The sequence below is a fragment of the Rhinoraja longicauda genome, chromosome 15 (assembly GCF_053455715.1).
Source record: "Rhinoraja longicauda isolate Sanriku21f chromosome 15, sRhiLon1.1, whole genome shotgun sequence".
NCBI classification, from domain to species: Eukaryota; Metazoa; Chordata; class Chondrichthyes; order Rajiformes; family Arhynchobatidae; genus Rhinoraja; species Rhinoraja longicauda.
In genome coordinates this window covers 16,414,975-16,434,956 of record NC_135967.1, presented here as the reverse complement: position 1 = coordinate 16,434,956, position 19,982 = coordinate 16,414,975, and the positions used below count along the sequence as shown (strand labels likewise).

Here is a 19,982-nt window from a genome sequence, read left to right as displayed (position 1 = left end):
GGTTCTTTATTGTCTCACGTACCTAGGTCCAGTGAAATTCCTTTTTTGCTTACAGTTCAGTAAAAAATCTTACTGTGCATTGGCACAATCATATTTGGGTACAAGAGTGCAAGAATAGTAGATCATTCTGAGACGGTGCACAAGATTTGTCATGTTGCTGGCACCAATTTGTGTGATTTAAAGCCAACATTGTCAGCAATATAGAGTTTTAGTTTTCCATAAAGGCCATTGTCCAGACTGTGGCACTGGGTTGGAGTTCTCCCCATTAGTTCTCCAATCCAGGAAACACCCTGGTGAATCTCCTCTGCACTCTCACCAGCCCAGTCACCCCCTTCTTATCAGACGGTGAAGAGTAAATTGATGAGAGCAGTGTTGTGGGGGATTCAGTAAGCCTTCTGACATTCCAGGCTTGGTAAGCATTGAAAAATGGAGACACAAAGAACTGTCGATGTAGGGATGTTGAGCAAAAATACAGAGAATGGAGAGATATAGACCATATGCAGGCAGTGGAGAATAATTTAAATTATCGTCATGGACACTGTGTGCTGAAAGGCCAGTTACTCTGCTGTACTGTTATACTCTAAGCTATATTCTGCATTCTGTATCTTCCCTTTGATCTACCTATTGCACAAGTTTGAATTGATTTTATTTAGGTATAGTATTATCTGAATTGATCGGACAACATGCCAAGCAAGGCCTTTCACTACACTTCGGTACAAGTGACAATAATAAACCTAAAACCTTCATGAGCAGTTTTGCTCCTGTGCTAAAATCCCACCTTGCACTGCAGCTGAAATGACTGTGGAATTTTGCCATGTATGTGATTAGAGTTTCTATGGAAACACTGTCAGTATGAAAACAAGACCTAAGCCTTTGGGTAGAGGCTGTTGATGGAGTGGATTATAACATGCCTTTGAGAGCAGACGAACACCAAACCAAGCAGTTGTTTCAGCATCCATAACACATGAAGAAACATTGGTGAGGATATTCATGGTCCACCCAGCCCATTCCGTGCCCGCAATCTTTAGCCCGCCTCATCTCATGCTTCCTCACCAGCACACACACATTCCCATCACAAGACTGATTAAAAGCACAGCTCCCAATTAGGGTAGGTGTTGGTCTGACGGAGAGCATGAGTGGAGGCTGCAGATCTGTGCAAACCATCGCTAATCCGGGGTCTCTGGTACTTGCCACAGAGGTGGTAGGCTGCCCCGCCAACTTTAACCCACTCCCAGTGAAATCAGCAGAACCAAACCCACGGAGCCCAGCAATGTTCCCGGCCAGCCTTGCGGGGGGCAGAAGCTCCCATTGTGCTGCGGCCACATCTCGACAGCAGGCCTGGCTCGCCCGCGGCAGAACCGGGAACACACCTGGAGTCGTCCGAGTCTCGTCCCCTGTTCAATCCCAAAGACCGGGAACAAGGGAGGAGGGTGGAGAGAGCCGGCGATGACGGCGGACGCTGGCCAAAGGGTTGTTTTCAAGATGTTGGCGGATGGAGGAGAGGATCGGTGCTATCAGGACAACGGGCCTTTCAGGCCAAGATAAGACTGCACTCTTAAGAACTTTGAAACTTTGTTGGTGCTAAAAACATGGCGACTCTTTGTGTACTGTCTGGGTGAAGTCTACTATTACATGACAAACATTGCACTTTTGTATTTATCTATGATTGTGCTTAGCTATAGTGTGATTTTACTGGATTGTATGCAAAAAAGATTTTCACTGTGCCCAGGTACATGTGACAATAAAGTATCATCTTCATCATATTAAATACTCCACTCTGTGGACACCCAGGGGAGCTGTGGTGAAAGTGCCGAGGCGATGTGTGGGGCTTCAAGTATAGAGATGTTGGGCTCGTCTCCATGAAGCTGAGATGGTTAAGGGGAGATTTTAAAACCGGGTTCAAAATTATGAAGACTTTCACATAATAAAAGGCAAGAAATGCTTCAGGACAGTCTGAAATGTGGTAATCATAGGGCAATGATTACAACAATACTGATAAAAGATCTAGTGGGATAGGTGGCACAACACAAAGTGCTGGTGAAATGGACAGACAACGTTTTGCGTCGGGACCCTTCTTCAAACTCAACCCAAGATGATGTCTGTCAATTCCCTCCACAGATGCTACCTGACTTGCTGTGTTCCTCCAGCACTTTGTGCTTTTGCTCAATGTTCTAGCATCTGCAGTTCCTTGCGTCTCTTGTTTAGTTTAGTTTGGTTTAGAGATAAAGCATAGATACAGGTCCTTTGGCCCACTGAATCCATGCCGACAATCAATCACTCATTCACAATAATTCTGTGTTATCCCACTTTCGCATCCTACAAACTAGGAGCAATGTACAGAAGCCAATTAACCGACAAACCTGTACGTCTTTGGGATGTGGAAGGAAACCGGAGCACGCGGAGAAAACCCACGCGGTTACAGGAAGAACGTTCAAACCGCACACAGCCACAGTATCCGAGGTCAGGATTGAACCCGGGTCTCTGGTGCTGTAAGGCATCAGCTCTATCAGCTGTGCCTCTGTGCCACCCCTAGAACCTATAGAGTCCCTTCCTGGTGGAATCTGGAGATCACGTTGTTCCTGGGCCTATTGTGGATGGTGATCTCTACCACAGACAACGATGTCCAATTCTTGCATGAAGGAGTTCATCAGAGGACATAGGTTTAAGGTGAGGGGGGAAATATTTAACAAGAACCTGAGGGGTAACTTTTTTACCCAAAGGGTGGTGGGTAAATGTAATCTTTCACGCATTTTCCCCCTTTTTTGGTGTTGGGCTGAACGCCCTATTCCTTCGAACATATAGAATACTTCCACAGTTTCAATAGGCATTTCCCATCTTCCTTCCAGATTAGTCCAAACCAGGACTTGAACATGTCCTACCATTGAAGTTTATTATTGTCATGTATACTGGGTCAAGCTTTTTACCTGTTGAAGTCCCCATGCTTACAATGCTCAACAACCCTACAAGGAAACATCACAGTTTAGTTTGGGAACATCTGTGCCCAACTACAAAAGATTGCAGAGTTGTAGTTATAGCCCAGTCACACAGACCCGACTGCCCACCATCGACTCCATCTACACCACACACTGCTTTTGAAAAGCAGTCAATCTAATTAAAGATGTCCCATCCCGGTCATTCTTTCTTCTCCCTAACCCCCATTGTGCAGAATGTACAGAAGCTTGAAAGTGCGCACCACCAGACTCAGGAACAGCTGACTCAGTAGTGGATAGTGTAGGAAGGAAATGCAGATGCTGGTTTAAACCGAAGATAGACACAAAATGCTGGAGTAACTCAGCAGGGCAGGCAGCATCTCTGGATGGAAGGAATGGTTGATATTTCAGGTCGAGACCCTTCTTCAGACTGAAGTAGGGTACTGACCTATCCCCCCCGACCCCATTGGGGATATTGGACATCATCTCTCAAGCTAATGGTCTACAATATTGAGAACCATATACAGCCCTCTGTGTCTACTCATTTGCTCTACCTACTGTTCTGGAGTTTGGCCTGATTGTATTAATGTATGCTCTAGTTCAGTGGGGGGGGGGGGGGGATGGTACAATGGGAGACTCTGTCCGCAGTAATGAAAATCCGCTATATAGAATGGTATATACCGAAGATAGACACAAAATGCTGGAGTAACTTAGCGGGTCAGGTAGCATCTCTGGAGAAAACGAATAGGTGATGTTTCGGGATGGAACCCTTCTTCAGACTCTCTATAGACTATATCCAGTATATAGAGGTCTATTATTGCCAGGATCTACTGTACTTGTGCGTATGACAATAAACATAGCCCGACTTGACTTGCCTGGATGTCTTCTGCATTTGCTATTTGATTCAGTGGGGTCTGATTTTTATGGCTCCTGTTTGAAATTTTAGAAAGCTAAACCAGATGTTTATAATAATAATAATAATAATAATGCATTACATTTATATAGCGCTTTTCAAACACTCAAAGACGCTTTACAGGGATTTCTAGAACATAGAGAAGTGAATAAATAGATAAATAAGTAAACGAACAGAGAAAGGAGACAGAAGGTGAGGTGACTTTCAGTGGTTGAAGGCAGTGCTGAACAGGTGAGACCAGTGATGTTTTGAATGTGGTGAGTGAGGAGGAGTCTCTGACGGTTTGGGGTAGTGAGTTCCATAGGGTAGGAGCAGCGATGGGGAAAGCCCTGTCCCCCCAGGATCTGAGTTTGGTCCGGATGGGGGGGGGGGGGGGGGGGGGGGGACAGGAGATTGGCAGCAGCAGAGCGGAGGGTGCAGGTGGGAGTGTGCCTGTGGAGGAGGTCAGTCAGGTAGGATGGGGCCAGGTTATGGAGGGCTTTGTAGGTCATGAGGAGGATTTTGTATTGGATTCTCTGGGGGATGGGGAGCCAGTGGAGTTTGTAAAGGACGGGGGTGATTTGGTCACGGATCGGGGAGTGGGTGAGTAGACGGGCAGCGGAGTTTTGAATGTATTGAAGTTTACTGATGATTTTTGAGGGTGAGCCATAGAGGAGGCTGTTGCAGTAGTCCAGACGGGAGGCGATGAAGGCGTGGATGAGGGTTTCTGCAGCTGTGAAGGAGAGGGATGGACCATTTATGAATGGTGTTTGGCTTCAGAAATCGATGCTATGGTTTTCATGTGAAGGGGCTAAGCAGGAATGATGCTCCAACCCACCACGGATCAACCTCTCCAAGGGTTTAAGGTTGGGAATGACCTAGACCCCACTGCCACCGTACCTCACCCTACGCAGCCAAGGCCATTACTGGGTTTTTGAGGGTTTGAGGCACAGACTGAGAAAATGAGATTTACATTAAAGAAAATAAAAATAAAAAAACTAATGGATCATTAAAAGCCCTGAAAGCTTTTGATGAAACATCAATAGTTATTCCAATGGGAATTCTGCCCCATGCAATTTGCTCACAGGAGCAAATTATGCTGTTTTTCCTGTCTCGTTTCCACAATAACAACCTGTATTTGTGTAAAATATTGCATAGATTTTCCTTTCCTGAACCTCTCCACCTTTAATATACCTCCTAAACACTTTCTTCACCGCCACCTTTCACCTCACTTACCCTAACATCTTGTTTCGTAACACCCCGACAATACTCTTTGGGATATTTTACCACATTGGAGGCTTGAGATTACTCTAAAGGATTGTTGTTGAAACAGCTGAACATCACAAGGTCATAACCATAAAGTAACATGGTGTGAAAACGGGCCCTTTGGCCCAACTCATCCATGCTGACCAGGTTGTTCCATCTAAGCTAATCCCATTTGCCCGTGCTTGGCCCGTATCATATAAACCTTTCCTTCCCATGTTGTTATTGTACTTATAAATGTTGTTGTAGTACCTGCCTCAGCTACTTCAGTTGGCAGCTCATTCCAAATAATCACCACCCTCTGTGCGAATAAGTTGCTCCTCAGGTTCCTATTACATTTTTTCCCTCTTCCCTTCAACCTACATCCTCTAGTTCTTGATTCCTCTACCCTGGGAAAAAGACAGTGACCATCCACCTTCCTCATGCCACATATGGTTTTATACACCTCTATTAGTTCACCCCCTCAAACTCCAACACTCCAGAGAAAAAAGTCCCAACCTATCCAACTATGAAACTCAAGCCATTTGGCCCTGGAAACATCCTCATGAATTTAGTTCTTGATTCCCCAATTCTGGGGAAAAAAAGACTGTGCATTCACCCTATCTATCCCTCTCATGATTTTATACACCTCTATAAGATCGCCCCTCAGCCTCCTGGACTCCAAGGAATAAAGTCCTCTCTGCCACATCTCTCCCTCTAGCTCAAGCCCCCGAGTCTTGGCAACATCTTCATAAGTCTTCTCTCATTTCCAGGTAAATGGCATCTCTCCTACAGCAGAGTTGTACAGGTCAACGCACACGGGCTCACTTGTTACAGATGATGAATTTCAAGAAAACAGAGCACTCTGAATAACACAACAAATCCTGCATTCAGATTCTATCGTGGCAGCAAATCGAGTCAAGTCAAGAGTGTTTACTTGTCACATGCAGCGGATATGAAGCAGAATAATGATATTCTTACTTGCTGCAGCTTTACAGGCACATCAAACGCAACAACAATAAATATAGAATAAACTATCAGTTATTCCAAATAAAACTAGATCTTAATAGAGCAAAAACCAAAGCACTATGAGCAACCATGGTGGCGTAAAGTATTTTTTACTAAAGCTGCATTCAGTAAATCTGGCCATTTGAAGGTAGCAGACTAGCATGGCTGTCTCTATTCATTAGTGGTGTGCGGGCGTTGTGGCACGATCAGCCTTTTTGCTCATTCTAATAGCTAATCCAATCTCCATTTGGGCAGCTGCCTTCTTGCTCAGTTGCTCTGGTGAGAAGCAGCCATGGTGCTGCCGGGAAGGGGGCTCTAGGATTTATACCATGTCGGACCTGTCATATATTTCCAAGTCAGGATTCAGCATTCCACGGGGAACCTGCAGTTGAGGGTGCTTCCTTTTGCAGGCTGCTCTTGTCCTTCTTGGTGCTAGAGGGTTATGGTTGTGGGTGTGGGAGGTGCTGTCAGAGTAGCCTGGGTGAGTACCTGTCGCGCATTTACTGTAGATGGCTTAACTGCAGCCAGTGGGCGCTGTTGCTGGAGGGAGTGAATGTTTAGAGTGGTGCATGGGGGGGCAGATCGAACGGGCTCCGTTGCCCTGAATGGTGCTGAGTATCTTGAGAGTTCTTGCAGTGCCACTGATGTCGGTAAGTAGGGATTGTTCCCTCACATTCCTGACTTGTGCCTTGTGAATGGAGCAAAGGCCTTGAGGTATTGGTGACGAGCCACTCTAGATGTAGATTCTATGCTGGGATTATTTAATTTAATCCAAAATCAGTAATAAGAAATGTAGGATCTTGCAAACGTTGATGTACAGTGAGATCTTGGGGCGTAGGTCCATAGCTCCCTGAAAGTGGCAACACAGGTAGACAGGATAGTGAAGAAGACATTTGGTAGGCTTGCTTTCATAGGCCAAGGCATTGAGAATAAGGCATCATTACTGCAGTTGTAGAAAACATTTGGTCAAACTGCACGTTGAGTGTTATGTGGAGTTCTGGACCTCACACTACGGGAAAGATGGAGGGAGGAACTGAAGAGCGTCACCTCAAGTAAAAGGCTGTAGGAGAGATTGGATTGTTCTTACTGGAGCACAGGAGGTGAGGGCGACCGAACAAAAGTTTATAAAATTATAATTAGAGGGATATTATGATTAGAAGGAAACTTAGTTTTAGAGGACCATGGGCTAAAAGCTGGCAGGTGCAACTAGCGTAAGGATTTAGATTTAGATTTAGAGATACAGCGTGGAAACAGGCCCTTCGGCCCACCGGGTCCGCGCCGCCCAGCGATCCCCGCACACTAACACTATCCTACACCCACTAGGGACAATTTTTACATTTTCCCAGCCAATTAACCTACATACCTGTACGTCTTTGGAGTGTGGGAGGAAACCGAAGATCTCTGAGAAAACCCACGCTGGTCACGGGGAGAACGTACAAACTCCGTACAGACGGCGCCCGTAGTCAGGATCGAACCTGAGTCTCCGGCGCTGCGTTCGCTGTAAGGCAGCAACTCTACCGCTGCGCCACCGTGCCGCCACTTGCTGACCTCTTCGTTGGGCCAAGGACTTTTTTCCATACTGTATAACTCTATGAGGGGAGTTGGAATAAAGATTCAGTATCTTTTGTACGGGTCAGAAGAGCCAAGAACTAGTGAGAAGAGAGATTAGAGGAGTTCTGCGAGGTAGGTTTTTTTCACACAGAGGGTGTTGATATATGGAACGAGCTGTCAGAGGAGATGGTGGAGGCTGATGCAATTACAGCATTTTAGAGGCATTAGGACAGGTCTTTGCATAGAAAATGCACCTTCTGCATTGTAAAGAAATTTGGAAGCAATACCTAGAGGTGAAGTGGTCAACTGTACGTGTTTCTAAGTTTAGCTCATGGGAGAAAATGTTTGAAGTGCCATTTCTTTATTGTTGTTCACAGCCTTAAAATGTCCAAGAATGTTTCACAACCAATAAAGTAGTCAGGAAATGTATGCAGTGTTGCTTGTGTGGAGAATTGTAGAAATGAATTAGCATAAAACCTGGCACCAAATGCCAGAGAAAAAATGTCTATCTAGAACAGAAAATCAACCTGCAGGCTGGGAGCTCATAACTCACGTTTGTCTCGCACCAGCTTTGTGTTGGAGGGGGGCTTGTTTCTTTGCTGTGGTCACATTCTTCAAGCCCTCTGAGTGAAAAGGTTGCCCCTCGGGTTCCTAATAAATCCTTTCCCTCTCGCCTGAAACCAATGTCCTCTGGTTCTCGATTGCCCTCCCCTGGGTAAAACACTCTGTGATTCACCCTATCTATTACCCTCATGCATTGATACACCTCGACCAGATCACCCCTCACCCAAGGAATACAGTCCTACCCTATAACTCGGGCTTTGAGTACTGGCAACATCCTCCAAAATCTTCTCTGCTCCCTTTCCAGTTTCATGACATGAAGAAGTGACATACATCGGACTGCCTAACAGATTCTAGATTACCATGGACAAAAATAACGTGGAGAATAACATTGCAGATGGTTCTGAGCTGGGGAAAGCTCTTTCTGGTCATTGGAAAGACCGTAAAAGGGTATCATCAATTACTTGCTGCTACAACAGTAAGGACAGAGGCTGGATAAACAATTTTGTTGGTAGATTGGGTGAAACTGGTGGGAAAATCAGAGGCATATCAAAAGCAGAGAAAGAGTCTGGTGACAGCAATGCAGTGAGAATGATGCCATGTTGTTCTAGTAGAGTGGATGGACCGAATGGCCTCTCTCTGCTCTACCTGTTTACAATGTTTCTTTAGTACTAACAGCCCTTTGACAAGTAAAATCTTCGCTTCCTCAGGGAAAGTTAAATGATTATTCATGAGTGTGTTCATGCATATTTGTTTGATCTCCCCTGCAGTACCTGTTCAATGAGAATTAAGTCCTTGAAGTAAGAACTAAGTCAAAGCAAAGAAAGTTTATACTAAAATGCGCATTTTCCAGACATTTCGTATGAGGCACGAATACTTATGTTCGTATAAATGTTGCTGATTTAAGGAAGAGGCCAGATTATGCTGTGAACCATTGGATCTCATGCCCCAGCCTTACCTGTGAGTAACTCACACAGATTGTCTCCTGGTTGAAGCTGATTTCACCTAAAGTCCAGCTGTTGCATTCGTCAATGCCAACACAGGAGACATGCAGGGTCATACAACATGGAAACAGGCTCTTCTGCCCACACTGACCAACATGTCCCATCTACACTCATCCCACCTGCCTGCATTTGATCCAGATCCCTCAAAACCTGTCCTACCCATGTACCTGTCTAAATCTTTCTTAAACGTTGCAATAGTATCTGCAATGTGCAATAATATCTTGACCGGGCGGAATGTCTTGGCACACGGATAGTAGAGAGATCAAGTCCCAAATCTGAGGAAGAATGTGCTGGCGTTAGAGAGGGTCCAGAGGAGGTTTACGAGAATGAATCCAGAGATGATTGAGTTAATGTATGATGAGCGTTTGACAGTACTGGGCCTGTACTCTCTGGAGTTTAGAAGGATGATGGAGGACCTCATTGGAACTTACCGACTAGTGAAAAGCCTGGATAGAGTGGATGTGGAGAGGATGTTTCCACTAGTGAGAGAGTCTAGGACCAGAGTGAACAAAGCCTCAGAATAAAAGGACATGCCTTTAGAAGGGAGTTGAGGCGGAATTTCTTTAGTCAGAGCATGGCGAATCTGTAAAATTAATTGCCACAGACAGCCAAGTCTTTGGGTATTTTTAAGGCGGAGATTGACAGATTCTTAGTCAGTAAGGGTATCAGGGGTTATGGGGAGAATGCAGGAGAATGGGGTTGAGAGGGAAAGATAGATCAGACATGATTGAATGGCAGAGTAGACTCGATGGTCCGAATGGCAAAATTCTGCTCCTATGACTCATGAACTTATGAACTGCCTCTTGAGACATTGTCCGCTTCACCTGCGAGAGGACCCGACTTGAATTGAATCTGCGGTTGCCTCTTTCAATTATCAGTGCAAAGCACAGGAGGTATGGAAGCCCGATGCCCCACACCACCGACTTCCTATTAAGTCTTTCCCCTCTCACCTTAACCCTATGTCTGCTGGTTCTTGATTCCCCTACTCTGGGTAAAAGACTCGGTGCATTCACCCTATCTATTCCCCCTCCTGATTTTATACACCTCTGTAAGATCACCGCTCAACTTCCTGCACTCCGAGGAATAAAGTCCCAGCCTGCTCAACCTCTCCTTGTAGCCCAGGACCTCGATTCCTGGCAACATCATCATAAATCTTCTCTGTACCCTCTCCAGTTTCATGACATGAAGAGGTGACTTACATCTGACTGCCTAACAGATTGTGGATTAGCATCGACAGATCATGTGGCCAATAAAATTGTCACAGGTTCTGAGGTATTTCATGGGGAAAAACTCTTTCAGGTCATTGGAAAGCTCATAAAAAGGTATCACCAACATCCTGCTGCTAAGACAGTAAGGAGAGAGGCTACAACTATTAGGTTCTTGAACAGCCTGCACAACCCTAATCCTACATCGGCAATAGAACACTACAGATCACCACTTGCACTACCATGGACTTGTTGTCCAGTTGTGTTTTGTGTGAATGTCTCCTTTTTTTGCACAGACTTTTCTCTGGCTTGTAGAATTTATGTATAATTTTTGTTTTTGTGTTTCTTTTATGTGCCTGTGATGCTTCTGCAACAAGATTTGCATTGTACCTGTACCTCACGATCCCGTGCATAATGACAGATTCAGTAGTTCGCAACATGATCTGGTGTCTTTCTTAAATAAGGAACATTCATATGAACTTATAAGTATTCATGCCTCATATAAAATGTCTAGAAAATGTTCTTAAAATGACAATAAACTCAGGATAATGGCGCAGTCATGTAGCTACTGAATTTTAGAGCGGTCCAGAACTCACAATGACCCCACCGTGATCTGTGGTACTCAGTTCATAAGTCGTAGGAGCAGAATCAAGGCATTTGGCCCATCGAGTCTATTCCACCATTCAATCATGAAGGGAGGGAGGGAGGGAATCTTAACTCCCTCTCAACTCCATTCTCCTGCCTTCTCCCCATAAACTTAGACATTAGACACCTTTACTAGCCAATCTCCGCTTTAAAAATACCGAAATGACTTGGCCTGCACAGCTGTCTGTGGCAATGAATTCCATAGATTCACCACCCTCTGGCCAACTGTCCTGCATTGGCTGAGCTACTCTGCTTGGTATGTGGATATTTTACTGAATTAGTGACCAGCCTTGAAACTCCCTCTTTATTTAACTAAGGACGGTACAGTGGCACAGCGGTGTAGTCGCTGCCTTTCAGTGCCAGAGATCTGGGTTCGATCCTGACTATGGGTGCTGTCTGTACGTAGTTTATGTTCTCGCTTTGACCGCATGGGTTTCTCTGGGTGCTCCAGTTTCCGCCCACACTCCAAAGACTTTCAGGTTTGTCAATTGGCTTCGGTAAAATTGTAAATGGTTCCAAGTGGATTGAATAGTGCTAGTGTACAGGGTGATCGCTGGTCGGCATGAACACGGTTGGCCGAAGAGCCTGTTTCTGCATTGTATCTCTAAAGTCTCAAGTGCAAAGTCTAATTTGCAGTTGTTACTTTATCTCTTACATGTATTTTTTTTAATGATGAACGATCAAGGCATCTCTTTGATATAGTAAACAAAAACAAGACCCAACCCGACCCAAATCATCACCTATTCCAGAGATGCTGTCCGACCCACTGAGTTACTCCAGCTTTTTGTGTCTATCTTTGGTGTAAACCAGCATCTGCAGTTCCTTCCCACACAAAAACATCACATTATATCCTCAAGTTATTTCCAAAACAGCTCTTAATGGATCGGATACAATCTCTGGAACTCCCAGTGATGAACAGTGTGGACAATATAGGGGAGAGGAAGGTCCAACAGTCCCCGTCCTCAGTGATGGTGGGGCCAAGGGGGTGTGTGCTGGAGGCAACGGTGAAGCGCTTGATGTCGCGTTTTGCCAAGTGGGTGATTCACCCGAGCTCCTGCGAGTCTCCCTTTAGAATTGTGGGCACAGCCCAGACCATCATGCAAACCAACCTCCCTCCATTGACTCCATCTATACTTCACGCTGCCTCGGCAAGGTCACCAGCATAATCAAGGACCAGTCTCATCTGGGATACTTCCTCTTCTTCCCTCTCCCATTAGGCAAGAGGTACAGAAGTTTGAAGACGCATATCTCCAGATTTAGGAACAATTTCTTCCCAGCTATTATCAGGCACCTGAACTATCCTATCACCAACTGGCAGTCCTGAGCTACCATCTGCCTCATTGGAGGCCCTCAGACTATCTGATTGGCCTTCACTGGACTTTATCTTGTTATTCCCTTCATCCTATATCTGTATACTGTGGATGAATTGATTATAATTAAGTCAATTCTCTATCAGTCTTTCTGCTGCCTAAATGATGTCAGTCTTTCTGCTGCCTGGATAGCATACAACTAAAACCTTTTCACTGTATCTCTGTTCACATGACAATAATAAACTAAACTAAACTAAACTAAAAGGCACTCCCTCCCTCTCTTTATGCTGTGGTGACTCATCAGCCTTGACTCTGGGTTCCAGTACTGAGTACTACTTGAATTCAGAATGTTGTAACACTGGCAGTGGAGAGCAGGCCTATACAAAAAGATAGTTTCCAATCAACAGCAGATCAGAGTCCATTTTGTTCTCCTCTTTTACCCTGGGAGCTCCATGGTGGAACTGTAATGGAGCTGTTGATTACTCCCATCAATTAATCTCTCTCAGTGGTCTCCTCAGTGAGGAGACTCGTGAGGGATGCGTTGGGAAACAGGGATGCAGACTCTCTTCCTCCTGAATACATTACTCTTCCCACGCACGGCTAGTTTTGGCTGAAATCCAGCATTCCCTACCTGAAATGGACATATTTATGATTGAACATGAGAACGTGAGGTACATCAGGATATTCAGAACATCATGCGTTTTGTACAATGAGATCTTGGCCTCACATCTGTCAACATTCTTACCTGACAGAAATCTCTCTCTCTCTGCCTGGCCCCTGAAGATAGAGTCATACAACGTGGAAACAGGCTCTTCGGCCCAACTTGCCCACGCCGACTAACGTGTCCCATCTGCACTAGTCCCAGCTGCCTGCATTTGACCCATATCCCTCTAAACCTGTCCTATCCATGTCTGAAGAAGGGTCTCAACCCGAAACATCACCCATTCCTTCTCTCCAGATTTCCTTTCAGACAACAATCCTCCCATTCCCAGGAATCAGCCTGCTGACCATTGGTTGTACTCTCCTCCCTCAAACACATTCTTTCTTCAGGAAAAAAGTGCACCATTACCCAAGGAAGAATATTCCCGTTTATGCTCTCTTGTTCTGAAAACCTTCCTCAAGGAAATAATTTTCCTCTAACATTCCTACTGCCTACTCTAAATATTTCAGTAAATGTGATTGTGGAAAGTATGGGAATCCATGGCACTCCATCTGATGTGCATTTATTTGAGCTTATTTATATGTGACCACTTGACTTCCAGTGCAATACCGTGGCCAACTTTGTTACATTACAGTATGATACACTAGATGTACAATCAGGATAAATCGTACTGAAATATGTAATAGAACTAGTGGGGGCACAAGAAAGTGCAGACACTGGAATTTTGAACAAAACACAAAGTGCTGGAGGAACTCAGAGGGTCAGATAGCATCTGTGGAGGGAATGGACAGACAATGGTTTGGGTTTGAAGAAGGGTTCCGATCTGAAACGTCGCCTGCGCATTCCCTTCACAGAGGCTGCCTGACCCATTGCGTTTCTCCAGCACTTTGTGCTTTGATAGAACTAATGCCTGACAGAAGAGATTTTCAGGGTCTCCAACTCAATAATTATGGAGCTCATTGCAGCCAAATAATGAGAATATAAAGTCATTCAAGCATCATATAAACCAAGTATCGAAAGTAACGTCAAAACTGAAGGACTTCGGTCCATGTAGATTGATAAAGTAATGAATTAAGAATAAAATGTTAATCTGAAATGCTACCCTTACATTAAAAAATCATTGAAACATTTATACAGAAGTACATTTATAGCTCAACAATTAAGGGGTTAGATTTTAAAATGGCATAGATGATGGCACAGAATACATTAATGTTTATATCAGTATATGCAGACAATGTCAGGTTGCAACACTTCTCAATGCGTACTGATTGCATTAAACCACTCGGTTGCCGTGGCGTGAAACAGTAGGAAAATAGCACAGTACTTTCCTCAAACCCGAGCAGATTTCGTTTTAAAACAAACTTTCTTCTTCAAAGATAGACACAAAATGCTGGAGTAACTCAGCGGATCAGGCAGCATCCCTGGAGTAAAAGAATAGGTGACGTTTCGAGTTGGAACCCTTCTTCAGACTGAAAGTAACTCCAGCATTTTGTGTCTGTTTTCAGGAGAAACTAGCATCTGCATTTCCTTCCTACACATTTCTTCTTCAAAGCCTTGGTTCTTGTTGAAACGATGGCTTACCCCCAGGGCCTAACCTGGAGCTTGGTTCACTCAGAACAGAGGTTTGGTGAAGGACTTGATCAGAGTATAAAAGTGGATAAACATATGCCACTGTTGAAAACCTCAATCCCTGTGCACCTGAGACATTTTATACTTAAAACTACTGGAGGTAGTGGAACTGTATTAATTAGTATTATAACATGCAGGTTGACATTTCTTGAGCACTGTAGGGACCTTCCAGAGAGATAAATTATAGAGGCAGGAACAGCTCACATTACTTACACTGTTATGTAAGCACCAATTAATTTTAAAAGTAAAATTTTTTCAATCTGCTTTTCATCTCCTGACACGTTTCATAGAAGAATAATACTTTTCCTTGTAAAATCAACAAAGTTGCTGGTTACTTTGTAGAAACAAGAAGAAGGGTCTTCAGACTGAAGAAGGGTCCCAAACCGAAATGGCACTTTTATTTTTTATTTAGAGATCCAGCGCGGAAACAGGCCGTTTGGCCCAATCAACCTGTACACTAGCACTATCCGACACACTAGGAACAATTTCTATACATTTTTTACCTAAGCCAATTAATCTACAAACCTGCACGTCTTTGGAATGTGAGAGAAAACCGGAGCACTTGGAGAAAACCCATGCGGTCATAGGGAGAACGTAAAATCCCCGTACGGACAGCACCCGTGGTCAGGATCAAACCCAGGTCTCAGGCACTGAAAGATAGCAACTCTATCGCTGCACCACTGTACCACCCTAAATGCCGGCACCTAGCCATGTTCACCAGGAATGCTGCCTGACCCACAGAGTTACTCCAATACTTTGTGTTTTGCTAATTTCTTTAATCAGCTTGGGACTCCCATCCAAGTTAACCGCAGATAACAATTCAGAACATGGACGTTGAAATGTATCATTTTCGGAATGTACTTGTGAAATTAGTGGGTCAAAGCAAATTCAGTACAGGAGTCCATACAATCCATGAAGCCTGAGCTGACACTGTGAAAGAACTGTCCAATTTGTTCCACTCCCTGCTCTTCCCTACAGCCTAGAATGCTTCATTTTCCCTCACTGAGTAGTTATTTAAACCTCATTGGAAAGATCCCACTGAGGCGGCCAGGACATTCCGGTTCAATGAAACTAGACTTCTTCCCATCGCAACTCTTGCCCTTTTGCTCATGACTGCAAGCTCACAGCAACACATCAACACCAGAAATAATTAAACAAATCTCAATATCTAGTGATATGATTCATACACAGTGTGGCTTCATGGTTTTCCGGGTATATCAATGAGGAAACAGGGTGTAGAAGGCAAGAAACAAAACAGATTAAAGAAAACAATGGAACAGCAGTAGAGTTGATGCCTTACAGTGCCAGAGACCCAGGTCTGATCCTGACTATGGGTACTGCCAGTATGGAGTTTGTACGTTCTTTCTGTGACTGCGTGGGTTTTCTCCAGGTGCTCCGGTTTCCTCCCACGACGTACAGGTTTGTAGGTTAATTGGCTTCTGTAAATTGTCCCGGAGGATAGTGCCGGAGTACGGGGTTTTTGATGGTTGGCGCGGACTCGGTGGGCTGAAGTACCTGTTTCCACATTGTATCTCTAAAGTCTAAAAGATTGGCTAAAGTTAATTATTGGGACACTGATGGAATGATGGCCTTTTACTGAAGGGATGTGAGGCATAAATACAGGGAAATATGGATGCATGTTTATGGTGAGCGTCTGGAGCACTGTGGTTTGCTCTCCATGTTTGATACCTTGCATTAAGGTGGAGCAGAGGATGTGCAGCAGGTTCGTTCCTGGGATGAGAGTTTGCTTAATGAGGCAAGGTCTGCTAGGTTGGGTCTCGTTGCTCCTCTGACCACACGGGTTATCCCTGGGTGCCCTGGTTTCCTCCCACATTCCCCGGACCTGCTCTTAGGTTAGATGGCCAACTGCTGTAGGTAAGTGGCTGATGTAGGTCAACTGCTGTAGGTAAGTGGCTGGTGGTTCAGGGGAGTTGATGAGAGGAAACAGGTTACATGGAGATGTGGGGAAATGGGGCAGATAGGTCTGTTCCAGGAGCTGACATAGACTCGATGGGTTGATTGGCCTCCTATGTATCAAGGAAAATGGATTGTGTTTCTAGTTTGATCAGTATCCTTGTGAATGTCACAGTAAAGCAGAACTCACCAAAGCTGGATGACACATCTGTGGACAATTTAACGAGGCATGCAGGACAAGGAAACGCAAAAGTGTGCTGTACAGATGGGTAACAAAACATTGAAAATGATTTACAAAGCAACTGTGTTCATTTAATAAGTAGATTGGCCAACTGTAGTTATCATACTAAACAGAAACAGCCAATAATATCAATCATCTTTCAGGAATAAAAACCTTAAACATTAGCTTTATTTGATCACAATAAATCAGAGTGACCATCCGGTACATTGAAGAACATTTCCCAAGATGAGCCAAAACGTTCTGTGCTGAAACTAAATCAGTACAAAGTGTGGGTGCGGTACTTACTGATATGTACAGGTACCCCTCATTGTTCATTGCCAAATAGAGACCTGTTTTCACCCCTTGGATGGCAACAACCCGAAGGCCCACTGGTATGAGGTTGAATAAAGCTGTAGAAAGAGAGAATTCTGTTTGAGAAATCAACTGATAATTCCTTACACAGTCATAAAGTCATAGAGTGATACAGTGTGGAAACAGGCCCTTCGGCCCAACTTGCCCACACCGGCCAACATGTCCCAGCTACACAGTCGTCATGATAAGTGGTATATGAATACATATTATACAGAGTATTCCAAATGACCAGAGGAGAGGGAATTCTAATTAGAGTGGAAGTTGCCACAAAAGGTTATCTGGCCATGTGGTACTGGTTAGGGTCGCTTGTCAGTCTCTCAGCTTCTGTCAGTTGCCACGTTCAAACCCTGCCATCGGTGACCCCCACACAATGCCAGATCCCACAATACCAGACAGATACTTCAGAGAGACAAAACTTCACACATATGAGCAAAAGGATAGAGAGACTGAGGACATTATTCAGCCTGAGTTTGCTCTGACATTGTAAGGACCGCATTTGGCCCATATCCCTCTAAACCTTTCCTATCCATGTCCAAATGCCCTTTAAATGTTGTTATAGTACTTGCCTGAACTACCTCCACTGGCAACTCGATCCACAAACTCACCACACTCAGAGTGACAATGTTGCTCCTCACGTTCCTATTAAATCTTTCCCCTCTCACCTTGCAATACAGTGACGGAGTGAGTGACAGTGAGTGAGTGAGTGAGTGAGTGAGTGAGTGAGTGAGTGAGTGAGTGAGTGAGTGAGTGAGTGAAGGTGAGTGAGTGACGGTGAGTGAGTGACGGTGAGCGAGTGAGTGAGTGAGCGAGTGAGTGAGTGAGTGAGTGAGTGAGTGAGTGAGTGAGTGAGTGAGTGACAGGGAGTGAGTGACAGTGAGTGAATGACGGTAAGTGGGTGGATGAATGAGTGAGTGACAGTGAATGGGTCAATGAGTGACAGTGAGTGAGTGAGTGAGTGAGTGAGTGAGTGAGATTTCTTTCCCCTTGCACTCCCACTCCAGTCTCCCATTGCATCCCATGCGTAACAATTCACCAGGAAGGATATAACTCATTTCTTTGTTCCTTTAACCCCTCTTCTGGCGATCTCCAGGTTAGCAAGTGTTGTTGAAAACTGTTTTTTCGGCCTCTCCCTTGTCACCCCTCCCCCCCTCCCCCCACCTCCACCCTCTCTTTACTGTCCTCAAAAACCCAATTATATTTACCATTATTTTACTTTCACGGTTTCCTTGCACAAAGAGGTCAGGATTTGTTACTGTTGGAAGTATTTATTAATAGCTGAGCAACATAATGCCCTTTGATATTACAGCAAGAAAAAAACAACTTAATCCTTCTATATGCTGGAGAAATCTACATATACTCTACATATATTTAAATATATTTGTCTATCCCATCCCAAGGCTCTTGTTTTGATCTGAGCTGCTCCATTTTCTATCTGGTGGAGGAAAGTGCATAACGTTGTTCGAAAAATATATACAGTGCAGAGTTCCTTCAATCCAGTCGTGGAAACCACTCCAGAAACTTCAGCACTCCACAGAACATGGTACAGTATAGCACAGGAACAGGCCCTTCAGCCCACTATGTCCACGCCGAACATGATGCCTGATCAAACTACTCTCCTCTGCCTGCGCATAATCCATATACCTCCATTCCCTGCATATACATGTGCTTTTCTCAAAGACTCTTATCGTATCTGCCTCCACTACCCCCGGCAGCATGTTCCAGGCACCCACCAACCTCTGTGTAAAAAGCTAGCCCCACACATGTCCTTTAAACTTTGCCCTTCATACCATAAAGCTAATCCCTCTGGTCTTTGGCAGTTCCACTCTGGGATAAAGTTTCTGACTGTCTACCCTATCTATGTCTCTCATAATTTTATCATGTCTCCTCTCAGGCATCGTTCTGTTAAACCTCCTCTGCACCCTCTCCAAAGCCTCCACATCGTTCCTGTAAAGCGGCGACTGGAACTACATTAAACTAAAATCTCACACTGGTGTTCTAGTGCAGTACTGAGAGACCACTGCGTTGTTCCAGGTTCCTCCTGATCCTCTGGTCCCCCTGATCCCATTCCACTTGTCAAAGAAAGCAGGACAGTAGTTCTCTGTCTTGGGGAATATTCATAAGAGGAATACTCCTTGAAAGTGCTGTCACAAATAGATAGGCTGGTCAAAAAGGCAGTCTAAATATTGAGCATCAAAGTTGGGAGGTCATGTTCCAGTTATACAAGACGTTAGTGAGACCACATTTAGAGTATTGTGTTCAGTTTTGGGCACCATGTTATAGGAAAGATGTTGTTAAGCTAGAAAGGGTGCAGCGAAGATTTACAAGGATGTTGCCAGGATTCAAGGGCAGGCTGGGACTCTATTCCTTGGAGTGCAGGAGGATGAGGAGTGATATTGTAGATATTTATTCACAAAATGCTGGAGTAACTCAGCAGGTCAGGCAGCATCTCAGGAGAGAAGGAATGGGTGACGTTTCGGGTCGAGACCCTTCTTCATATTGTAGAGGTGTACAAAATCATGAGAGGAATAGATCGGGTAAACACACAGAATCTCTAGCCCAGAGTAGGGGAATCGAGAACCAGAGGACATAGGTTTAAGGTGAGGTAGGAACCTGAGGGGTAATTTTTTTGACACAAAAGGTGGTGGGGGTGTATGGAACAAGCTACCGGAGGAGGTAATTGAGGCAGGTACTATTGCAACGTTTAAGAATCATTTAGACAGGTGCATGTATAGGATGGGTTTAGAGGGATATGGGTCAGCAGGCAGGTGGGACTAATGTAGATGGGGCATTTTGGTCGGCATGGGCAAGTTGGGTTGAAGGGCCTGTTTTCATGTTGTA

At 44.6% G+C, this 19,982-nt stretch overlaps 1 protein-coding gene across 7 annotated transcripts in view; it reads right to left on the bottom strand.

The window, feature by feature from the left end:
* Positions 1-19,982, bottom strand: part of fgf13a (fibroblast growth factor 13a) — a 288,256-nt gene that overhangs the window by 16,806 nt on the left and 251,468 nt on the right. For all 7 annotated transcript variants that reach the window (XM_078412229.1, XM_078412230.1, XM_078412228.1 and 4 more), the window contains one exon: positions 17,079-17,182. In XM_078412229.1, the coding sequence (XP_078268355.1) occupies positions 17,079-17,182 (104 nt within the window). The remainder of the gene's footprint in view (positions 1-17,078; positions 17,183-19,982) is intronic.